This window comes from Polyodon spathula, chromosome 2 (assembly GCF_017654505.1).
Source record: "Polyodon spathula isolate WHYD16114869_AA chromosome 2, ASM1765450v1, whole genome shotgun sequence".
NCBI classification, from domain to species: Eukaryota; Metazoa; Chordata; class Actinopteri; order Acipenseriformes; family Polyodontidae; genus Polyodon; species Polyodon spathula.
The window spans coordinates 17111577-17124077 of NC_054535.1; the positions used below are offsets into that span (position 1 = coordinate 17111577).

Sequence of the window (12501 nt, forward strand, 5' to 3'; positions counted from 1 at the left end):
TTCACTCTGCAGGCCTGCCATGTCGCTACCTTCAGAGATACAGTGTCGCAAGTCCACACAGGTGCCAGGCCAGATTACAGGGGTCGCTGGTGTGTGGTGAGCTGAAGGCACCCTGGTTAAGCACTCCCCACCAGCAGCAGTGGAATAGCCTGGATTCAAACTGGCAATCTCCAGGCTATAGGGTGCATCTTGCACTCCACACTGAGTGCCTTTACTGGATGTGTCACTCACGAGCCCCACATCTGTAAATATTGAGTCACCCTTTGTATCAATCAGCATTTATTTCTAAATTGTTAAGTTATTCAGGGACATAACATACCTAATGTATTATAAAATGAATGTGAGTTTAAATGATTAGTTATATATATATATATATATATATATATATATATATATATATATATATATATATATATGTATTATAAATGTGGCCCATCTGCTGAATATTTTCCATTTTTATATTTTATTTAAAACATTTTAAAGACAAACCAGTGCCAAACACAACAAGGTATAATACCTAAATAAATATATATATATATATATATATATATATATATATAAATATATATATATATATATATATATATACAGATTTATAAACGGGCAGATCAACCAAAATGCAATATCCTGTAAGATATTTGTGAGGTGACACTCAGCACCGTGTGCACCAAACAACCTGATTCAGTTCTGTCTTTCACTTTTTATTAGGACACATTCCCCTTTTAATATATTTTTTCATACCTCTTGTTGTCTGCCACTCTCCCCTTTCAGTTCTTCACAAAGGCTCTGCGGGATGATTTTGTTTTTTCTCAGTGCTTCCCACTTTTAAGGTTTGGCTTACTGGGTGTTATTGTAAAATTACAAAACACCCACAGCATGTAGCATATACTTGTACACCAATGATCTGTCCGACACCAGTCTGTCATGTTTTCTTTGAGAAAGGCTATTTGAGCTAATTTTTCCACTGGTCATTGCACAGTCCTTCGTTTCCATTAGCAGCCACTTAGATATTCTTTTCAAAGTTAAATGTTATTCAGTAGGCATATGCTTGTAATCCTGATTTCCAAACACATACCTCATACAAAAGAGAAAAATAGAATCCATTAAATATAGGACTTACTAAATGAGAAGCAACTCAGAAGAGCTAAAGAAGATAAATAAATAGAATGCAAGTGCAGAATTTCGTTTTTGAAATTTCAGGACTAAATTGAATTGCCAATACGTTAATGTTGAATGCTAAAAAAGCCAAAATCAAAATTACTGCAGGAACCTTTCTTCACAATCCATACAGTTCAAGGACCTTTTGGTGGTGGGCTCTGACTTATGAGCAAGTCTTTGGTGTTTTAAAATGCATACAGTCTCAAAAAGTGATGACTAATCTTACATTGAAATAGCGTGTGCTTTACCAGTTGCACCAGCTGCTACTTCTTAAACCAGGTACCAAGATATTCCCTTTCAAACTCTCTGTACTACTGGTTATAGTATAAAACATGATCTAGTGTTATCCATAGTTACATGCATATTTAATCGTGCATTACACAATGTAGTCATAGATTCTCCAAAATATTACAAAATGCCCTGAAATGCACTGTTAGATCCCAGCATGGCTGTTGTTCCTGGGGACCAGCGCCATCTTGTGGCTAGACAGGGAACTGTGCTGGTATAATGCAGTTTATCCTGAAAGGCAAACTCAGCTCTCAGGTGGTCTGGTGCTTGAAGGGCTGCCAACAGAAATGTGACTCCCAATACAAGTGATTGGGCTAGTGCTAAATAACTATCAATAGCAAGGGTGCAACAGACGGAATACAGGTGATTAGCACATTCCAAGGCCTTATGGCTTGTGGCTGTAGCACAGCGGAGTTTGCAAGGGTGACTTTCAGAAGCAGTCTACTTTTGCTGTAGGCAGGAGCAGGGAAATGATATGTTCATATAGTGGAGTTATATTATTGGCAAGCAGGTTTTTTTATTTTTTTTTTTCTCAGGCGTGTGTTACTTTTGTTTAGTACAAACAAACTGGACAGTCAATGAGACATGATTTGAAGGATACATTACAGAAACACTCAGGGACATGTCTGTTGCAGCATAAAAAATTGATTTGATGGTGGATATAATTACCAAGCAATTAATTCAATTTTTCTACTTTTTAATTAGTCTAAAATGTTGCAGTAACCTTCACATGTGACACTGATTAATTTACATGTTCCTAAAAATAGCATAAAATGTACATTCGTTTGGCTGGAGCTGTTTTAGACATAATTAACCTGTACAAGCTGCTGAGAGAACAAAAATCAGCTCGATAATGTATTTACGTGATTATCACTTGCAATACCTATACATGCCACAAGATGTCACACTTGAACTTCTGTAAACTGTTAGGACATAACAGCAGATAAAGTATGTTTGTAGTGTGTGATTGCTTCTAGAACAGGAGTGAAATGATCCCTCGCACGTGACCTTATCAGGACACCAGCTGCTGAATTCTGAACATGTTGTAATTTGGACAGTGTGCTTTTGGAGACCCCTGCAAGCAGAGCGTTACAATAATCAATCCACGAAAAAACAAATGCATGAACCAGCTTTTCAGCTACAGAAGCAGAAAGCATAAGTCACATCCTAGAGATGTTTCTAAGGTGGAAAAATTATGCCTTAACAGTATTCTGCACACAAGGTTCAAAAGTTAATCCAGGATCTAAAATAACTAAAAAATTTCTCATTTTGGATCTTAACTCAAGCACAGTAACATGAACTGACAAGTTCACAGCATTGGTTTTATGTAACTGGTGGGCAGTGCCTAGCAACATAACCTGCATCTTGTCACAGTTAAGATGCAGAAAGTTTTGTGACATCCAATTCTTAATATCAGAAATGCAATCAGCAAGCACTGCAATCAGAGGCAGCAACATCAGATTTAGTATGCACATAAATGTGGGTGTCATCTGCATAAAAATGATAATTCAGGCCATGTAATCTTAGTACGTGACCAAGGGGAAACATGTAAATACTAAATAGTAGAGGGGCCAAAACCGAGCCCTGTGGAACACCAGATGTTACCAGCCCAACCTCAGAACTAAAACCGCCAAGAGAGACAAAGTGTTGATGCTCAGTAAGATAAGACTGAAACCATTTTAATAGGATAGCATGATTTACAGTGTTGAATGCAGCACTAAGATGCAAAAGAATTAAAATTGATAACGCACCTGAGTCAGCTGCCATAAGAAGAAGGGCAGTTTCAGAACTGTGTAGTTGTCCAAAAACAGATTGCAAAGGTTCAGAGTTTATTTGCAGTTAGACAGCAATTTAATTGCAAAGTGACAGCTCGTTCTAATATTTTAGCAGGGCAGGGCAGATTTGAGTTGGAATGATAATTATTAAAATTAGCTAAAGCCATGTTAACTTTTTTAGGTACTGGAGTGACTGCCGACATTTTAAAAGCAGCCGACAACACACCAGAGCTCAGGGAGTCATTTAAAATATTTAGCACCAAGGGGCTAAGATTTGCAAGACAAGAACGAAAAAGAACAAAGGGAATAGGATCCAGTAAGCATGAGGTCGAAGAAGTCACAAACAGAACGATGGAGCAGCAATAGCCTCAACACTAGGGATGCATTTTTCAAGCATGTATATGGGCAAATCGTAGGAAATGTTATTGAGTAAAGTACATAAGAGATGTGGATGACGTATTTGGAATATTGGCACATGGCGAAGACTCTCTTGTACAGTTTCATAATTTAACAAATGACATCCACCGTAACATTTCAGTGGACAAAATCTGAAATTGAATTCTTCAACACCTTGGTTAAACTTGATCACGGATCAATTAAAACAGATCTTTACTAGAAACCTACTGATATGCATCAAAACCTACATATGCCATCTGCATATCATATCCATACTAAAAGAGCAATTCCCAAAGGGCTGAGTATAAAGATAACAAAATAATCTGTTCTGATGAAAATGAATATACAAAACAGAGAAAGGAATGAAAAATAAATCTTAAGAAAAGAGAACATAAAGAACAAATTATTGGGAGAGAATTGAGAAAAGTTGACAAACAATAGGAATGATCTACTTGATTATAAGAAAGAGGAAGAGAGGGCTAAGACAGTACCATTAACGATTACATATTCTAAATTATTACCCAACATTTCAAAGAAAAAAATGAAAAAATTAATTCTGAAAGCACTGATTGTAGCTTTTAAAAGGGATGCAAATTCAGCTGACATTTTAGTCCACATTAAAATATATTGGAAAAGACAAAAATGAAATCGCAAATAAGAGAAAAAAAATCTGTCATGCAAGGATAGCAACCTTGTATATCGTATATTTTGCATAAAATGTAATAAAATATGTAGCAGAGACAGGTACATAATTATATAAAAGAATACAGAACCACCTATCAAATATAAGAAAAAAAAAAGTTAATTAACCAATAGTTCAACACTTTACAAGGAACACACACACCATGGATTACCTAAAGTTTGTGGTTTTAGAAAAAATAAAATTAGATAATGTACAGTAGATAAGAATAAAAGAAAATAAACAGACTAAATAAATAGACTAACCATGATGCCTGAAGGTTTAAATAGAAAGGAACAGTAGGTTGTTATGTCATTAGCTACATAGTGAGTAACATCACAAAGACAGATTTAAAGAGAAATATATGTGTGGTTACCATGGCATCAAAAACCTATTAAAACATCCAATGTTTGTTTTCCAATACACTTTCCCTTGACAAAGGTATGTTATACATACCAAAACATTTGGAAGTTGGCTCTTTGAGCAAAAACACACACACACACACTATATACAGTGACTATATTCACTTCCCCATTTAAGATGTGAGTCTACTGGACTGAATTAACTGCACGTATTTACTGTACCTTTAAGGTTCTTTATTTCACAATTTCCAGTTTTATTAAAAATAATTAATAATAATAATAATAATAATAATAAATAATAATAATAATAATAATAATAATAATAATAATAATAATAATAATAATAAAGCCCCCTCAAACCCATTTATACAGTACATCACAGGAGCAGAGTGTCTTTCAATTATTGTGGTTTAGTTGGAGTTGCCATGGTGAGCAGGCTAAGCCATCCCAGAGACTGCTGGAAACAGCAGCCAGAAACTGCACCTGTTCGACACTGGCAATGCAATCCGGATTCTCGCTGAATTGAGTCTGACTTGTACTCTATCCATGCATGGACTGTGGTGTTTAATACAAAGTAGCGCCTTGTGTCTTAACCCTTCAATTGCTGTACAGCAATTGGTTGGAGGCTCTAAAGATCCATCATCAATCATAACCTTGTATATGACATATGTTCTTTGCTTGCAGAAAGTACAACAGGGCCAGACCCTGAAGGCATAATTACTGAGGGCTTATGTATCTATCAAATTACTAAAGTACCAAGTACAGGGTGCATCTAGTCATGAGGAGCCAGTTGTCTCAAAGTATTGTCAAGGTCACCTCTAGTTAGAGCTATTAAGTGACAAGTGCTTTGGACTTATTTAAAGTTCAGGATTCTGCTGTTTCTGGTTGGGACTTCCGGCTGTGGGGCCTTTGTGATATTTGCTTATCCAAATGTGCTGCGTCAATGTAAGATAACAGCATATGGATTCTGGATTCTCAATGCAAGTAACTGGGACAGAGACCCGACTGTCTCATCCGGTAAAGGCACAACCCTGTGGATTCTCACTGACCTTTAGTTCTCCTGAGCAATTGCAGGACATTACAGTGGTGAGGGAGCATAACTGGAGAACATCAGGGGGAAGATAATTGGGCACTCTAAATTATCAGGTACCTTTAGATGCAGCCACACAACTTCAGAAGACTGGAAGCACGTCTTCTGCTTTTTTTGAAAGAGAAAAGCATTTTTTTATTGTATATACAAGACATTAGAAACTAACGGTATCCAAGATCCTCACAAGGTTTCATACATCATTTATGGAAATGAACAAGCATTTACAAAATAACAAGCTTTGAATAAATAGTATCTCCTGTCCTTTAAATGTCATTCAGTTTATACAGAGGAAGCATTTTTTTCTGTTTAATCTTCTTCACAATTTTACGTTACTGTGTTTATATATTTAAAAAAAAAAAGAAAAAAAAAAGGAAAGAACAAAAGAAAAAGTCTGTTTTTTTACTCAAAAATAAAACAAATAGATCATTGGAATGTGAATCCTGAGATTTAAGCGTAAAGTAGATTATTACTGGAAATGTTAAATCAAAAAAGCAACTGGAAATAAAGCAGAGCCATGCCTGAGAATGAATTGAATAATCCAGTGTTGATTCACCTTTCCAAATTAATTAAGTTACATTAAGTACAGAACTCCCTTCATTCCAGTTCCTCATGTTGCTATGCAGAGCCAGACTGACACACATAGATAATCTAAACATGACAGTGTGGCTCTGTAATCTAATCAGACACCTTCTTATTTATTCATTTCTATACATTCTATTCTTAGGCTTGTATTATATACCACAGTATAATATGCATTCCGGAGTCTGCTTTATGAAAACAGATTGACAATTACATTTCCTCTTGGAATGATGAAAGAAAGCTGTGGACTGGATGTCTAATTGAGGCATGACCCTAATCATCATGTCTTCAGATAGAGTAGTACAACGTGAGATGATCAGGTCTCTAATAGAATTTTTGGATCTCAGTGGCTGGAGAGATTTGCTTTGCAGCCACTGGAGTCACTATTCAGTGAAGTGGCTTGAATAATTCTATTGTGAAAAGTGAAATTAAAGTTGTTATCAGTTGAATTCTCACCAAATGAACATAAAGTAATGCTGTTTGACATACTATACGATTATATACCTGTTTAAAAGTATTTTGTGTATGACAAAGAGTCTGCACAACTCCAGTATTTTGCCCTTGATTGCATACCAGACCTAATATGCAGTGGATTCATCAAGAACTGGTGTTAAGGAGTCTCATGGGTGCCCTCCTCCATGAAAACAAGTCTATTTATTCACACACATTCATCGCCATTTATAGAATTATACATCACCTTGGCAGTGCACAGTATCCAATGACAATGCAAATGAAATTTGTTTGTTTCTTAAGGACATGTATAGTGTTTCGCATTATGCTCCTGGCTGCTGTGTCAAGATCATAAAAACCATGTAAAATGCCATTCCTGTGTAGTATTAAGTTGCAATGCTGCTTATTGCCTAAGCCCTGCTCCTTCCCAGTGTAGCAGTAAGAGTAAGCGTTCCCTTTCTCTGTCCAGCATTAGAACACCAACATTACCAATGCAGAGTATGAAAGAAAGCTGTGGAAGAATGTAGCCATGTGGCAAAGGGTTGTTCAGTGCTTCCCTTTCAGCAGCTTGTTATTAAACAACTTTTTATTTTAAAATAGTCTCTACAAAAAGGCTCCATCAATGCCAACGATGCTTTTATCCGGGTCTATAGGCAACTTCCATTTTTTAAAATGTATTTATTTAATATGAATCATTATTTCTAGCAGTGTTATTTGTTTGTAATAGAACGTGTCCCTGTGCATCCTGTCCCCCTGGCCAGGACTGTTGTCAGATCCCAGTCTTGTCTCTGTAGAAGGGGGTGACGTGGAACATGTAGCAGTGAGTGCACACCCTCACAGGCTTCACCTGCCCGTACTGGGGCAAGGGGGCAGAGTGCGAGGAGCAGCGGGAGCAGAAGATCTGAAACACACGTGCACACAAAACACAGTTTTGTTAATCAGGGTTGAATACTGAATGCACTGTGGGGTAAATCTGGCCCATAATGTTTTTATACAACAAGACTTTATAATGCCAAAGTCATCAATACAGGGCTCACTGTTCTCGTATGTATGTTTACTGACAGCTTACTGGATTGATCTGAAAATTTAACTTGGCCTTCATGATAAATGGACAATGAAACATACACAATTTTAAATGATCAACATTTCCCCCAAAACACTGAAAACCTACCCATTGGCTATTAACAGATTCAGGAGCACACATTTGTTTGCAGTTTGGTGCGACTGCTAGTTTAAAATACAACTACTGATCACTGTACTCTGGGCGATTATTTTTGTTACAAATCAAAAGCACAAAGTATGTAATTGCATGTCCTTTGCACTTTAAATCACTCTATCACAGGTGGCGGACGCAAACAAAGGCATCAGCTTCCAGTCAAAGTATTCCTAGATATGTTCTACCAGGTTAAAGCACTCGGTGCTAGACACCTTTCCTTGTACCCTGGCAATACACCTTTACTTTAGTGTTACGGTGCCACATCTGCTTAGAATGTATAAAGAAGTCCATTGTAGCCATCACAATTAAGTTACGAATTCCAACAACATGAGGCTCAACAACCATCTAGAAATGATGCCTGTGGCATCTGTGGGAAGAGAGGTCAAGTAATTGGCCTCACCAAGCCATCTTGGGTGTGCTGGGGCCAGTGATAAGGTACAGGTTTGTTTACAAATCAGCTCGATTTGTCATCCAAGGATTTTACGCCTTAATGACCTCCACAAAAAGGAAGGGTGAAGGGTGAATGAGGGTGAAAAAATAAATGAAACAATAAGGTATTGGATTTTGCTCTGAGCTTTTCAGAAGCTAGGTGGGTTGCTCTGAATTGGTCCAGAGCAGTTGAGCATAACGAGAAACGGAAGGTAATGCAAGTGATTTCAAGGGCCTTTAGCTACAGCACTGCAAAAACAGAGGCTCTTAAGGGTGTTTCAGAACGTGGCTGGAGGAATTTCTGTTCCACCTGTTACTTGACGGCAATCGTACTCAGTTTCACACCTTCCAGGTCCAGGCTATTCCCCCAGTGTGGCTCCATCTAATTCTCTTCTACCCTTCTAAGCACTGTTATTACTACTCCATCTGTTTACATGAGCAGGAACCTATGTGCAGTATGGCTGCCAAGCTTCACCTGATTCTAAGTGTATCACAGAGTAATACTTGAATGCATTCTCTTTAGCAAAGGAAAAAGAAAGATGCTGCTGAGTTTGAACCTACGGTAACTTGGTCTTTTTATATTGGTGGGGGGTTGATTAATTGCTGTGGTCAATCAAATTCTGTGATCTCAAGGAAACATAAGCTGATATTTACAGTAACTAAGCCTAAAAAATCTTGAACTGCTAAGCATTGAGAGTTTGTATTGGAAAATTGTAGTCTAGAGGTTTCAGATAAGGCTGGAAAGGATTTGTGGGAATTTTGAAAAAATGTCTTCAATGCCACTCCTTTTTGGTGCCCAGTTAATAAATATATAAATTATTTGCTTGCATGCACATTCTGATCACTGATGAAGTTATTGGGAAAATAAGCCTTAATCTATACTGCAATCCTTGACTCCATGTTACACGTCCACCCTATGTCTTGTTATGCAATTCCCAAAGGTCAGCCAATTCTGGATTTTGTTTTTCAATACTGTACATGGCTTTCCGGTGTGCAAAAAATCACCATTGATGATTAAAAATAAATTGTAATTCTGGATGATTCTACGACGTTGTCTCGCAAATCGCAGATATGATCTCATTCACATGCTACCCGCCAACAAGTATTGCTCTGTGACGGGAGTGTGATTATTATTGGTGGATTTATTTTCACCTACCTAAAAATTTGATTTTACTCATAAATTAACAACTTTCAACAAATATTGTAATATAGGGTGTTTATGTGTAAAATCTAACTTTTAGGTAGGTGAAAATACACCAATAATAATCACACTTCTGTAACAGAGCACCTCTAGAAATTAGGTAAAAGAGCTAAAAGAAAGAAATATCTAACTGTGCCATGCTGGGTAACAACATCAAGACAAGTGAATGAATAGCCTGCATGAAAAGAACACATCTGTTGGGTTCTACTCCAGAGAGCTCTCCTCGTCTCCTCCATCCCGACGGGAAGGGCTCCCCCTGCCCCAGCCCTGCTCTTGATTAATCACCTTGCCACAGCTCCTGCAGTGGTGCTTCCTGCGGATGACAGTGAAGGGAGCTTCGCAGGCAGTGCAGAAGCTGCAGACCTCATCTGGAACCCAGTCTGGAGGGTCTGTGGACAGAGGAGAGAGCGCAATTAAAACAGGCTGTGCTTCTTAGCAGACAATTAGACTGCAATTATTATTTGTATCCCGGTTCACTGCTGAAACCCCCTGGTGACTCGGGAAATGGAGTCTGGAACATGCGTCCTCTGAAACATGCTCCTGCCAATCTGTCATTTTTCGCAATGCAGCTCCACAGCGAGGCCACCAGACCTATAGCGCCGGAGGACAACACAGATCTGATGGCTCCACTGCAGAACCCCAGGCGCCCTATTGGCCACAGGGGTCACTGGTGCACGGTGAACCGTGGACTGCCCTGCCGACCTAAGCCCTCCCTACCCAGGCGGTGCTCAGCCAGTAGTGCGCCGCCGCCTAGGAACCCCCGGTCATGGTTGGTAGTGACTTATCCTGGATTCGAACCTGTGATCTCCAGGATATCGGGCGCATCCTGCACTTCACGCACCACTCGGGAGCCCCAAACATGCATTTTTATAATAAAAAATGTAATCTGGTACCAAACAGCTGATTCCCCTATTGGCTGACATGTTTTTGGTCAGTAACATCAGTGACCTGCTTTTACGCAGAACACTCTCCAAAGGTGAGATGACTCAGGAAGTGCATGCTTTACAAATATTCTGAGAATAAGGCACAGAAACTGAGAATTTCTTTAACCGAAAGTATTACCAGATATGTAGCTAATGGAAGTGTAAAACAGGTAAGAATGAAGGATTTTTTTTGTTAGGTACAATTACTTTATAGAAGGTAAAAGATGCTTGTGGAAGAGCAAAGCTCTGCCCTTTTTAAATTGGCAGGGATGGGTTTAACTTCCCCTACCTGCCTTGGTTCATTGTGTTCAGGTGGCTGGGGTTGATTAGATGATTAGTTTAATTAACGATCAATCAGCGCCCAGCCACCTGACATAAAAGGAGGCCTCTGCTTCTCATTTGGAGAGAGGGAGCTGAGGAAGCAAGTTGGGTTTTTTTTTTTTTTGGTTGTTTGGAAAGTTTGAATCCAGTGAAGGCATTGCCCAGCCTGGAAATTGTTATTTTTGTAAGTTTTGCTTTTTGTCTTTCTTTGTGTTTAAATTGCTTTGTTTTGGCCCTTGTGCCCTTTCATTTTTGTGTTTATTTATAATAAAATAGTTATTTTTTTGAACTGCAGTCTGTCTCTGGGCCTCTTTCCACTCGCCAGCCTGCCACATTGCTATATGCCACTATTGTAATGTTCACCTTTGGACCAGTCTTTCTGTTATCCAATAGCTCACAAGTCAGAGGTCATATTCAGAGCAGCAGGTAATATCTGCTAGAATAACTGCTCACAACTTACACTGCTTTCTCGGGGAACTTTTAAAGTATGTTGTGTATATGGACCACCCAAAAACTCCTTGTAAATCTAACAAATGTATTTTGAGCATACACCATTTAAACAAGATTATAAAACCGGCTGTAGTTGATTTTATACAGCTATTATGCAAGAAACGGATGCCAGTCACATCAAACATCTGCCTTGACTGAAGTTTTTATAGCGAAGACCCGTAGTGACCTAGTGTGAATCTCTGACCTAGTCCATTAGAAGTCTGATTTCTGATTCGTTGTCACCAAGACTATAATTGCAATGCAGAAGTGAATAAAAAAAAAAATTCAACATGAAAGATGTTAATGGCATAAGAACAGAAAGAATACCAGGAGTCTTCAAAAGTATAAGATAGGTAAAGGGTTTAAGACTTGTTTTCCATTAATTTGCTTCTTGCTTAACAGTAACAGTCTCTCAGACACCACTGTGAGTTTCGAGTCCACCTGGCGGGAGTTGTCAGAGTGTATTCTCCACACCTGGTAGAGTTATGGACTCCCTGCTTGGCAGCACTGCCTTATCGTTTACACTAGATAGCTGTAGTATACAATAAAGCTCTCACACTCAATTGTCATCTTTTCACAATTGATTAAGGTGTGTAAAAAACAAACTAACAAAAAAAAACTAACATTTGAGGGCTGTGGTATATAAAAAATATGTTGGACACATTGCAGTGGAACAAAAGTAACGGCAAAAAGATTCATATTGATGAGGATGTGGTCATCATGCAAACATTTTAGCTATCACCCCCTTAATCCTTAAACAAAGAATACTGCCTTTGAATCCAACACATTGGTCACCCTCAACTACCACTAGCTGCAGTGGTGTAGTCCTGAATCTGAAAGTATACTATACTAATTCATGTTTTTATTTGTATTTATTTGATGGTGAGGAAATACCAACAGTGTCCGAGAAGCCAGTGAAAAGTCTAGGGAGATGGTACGACGGGGATCTAAAAAGGACACAGTTCGTGTTGGAGAAGTTAGACAGCAAGCAGTGGAAGGGTTGAAGAGCATAAACAGCAGCGCTTTACCAGGCAAACTGAAACTCTGGTGCTTTCAGTTTGGTCTACTGCCAAGACTGCTGTGGCCACTGACTGTGTACGAGGTTTCCTTGACAACAGTTGAGAAGCTGGAAGCTTTAATCAGTT

General features: G+C 38.5%; 1 protein-coding gene across 4 annotated transcripts in view; it reads right to left on the reverse strand.

The window, feature by feature from the left end:
• Positions 1–6004: 6004 nt before the first annotated feature.
• The window catches only part of LOC121330837 (lateral signaling target protein 2 homolog), a 125078-nt gene continuing 118581 nt past the window's right edge, over positions 6005–12501 (reverse strand). For all 4 annotated transcript variants that reach the window (XM_041277697.1, XM_041277687.1, XM_041277714.1 and 1 more), the window contains 2 exons: positions 9909–10012; positions 6005–7678 (listed from right to left, as the gene is read on the reverse strand). In XM_041277697.1, coding sequence (XP_041133631.1) covers positions 7547–7678; positions 9909–10012 — 236 coding nt within the window. In that variant the 3' untranslated portion in view covers positions 6005–7546. The remainder of the gene's footprint in view (positions 7679–9908; positions 10013–12501) is intronic.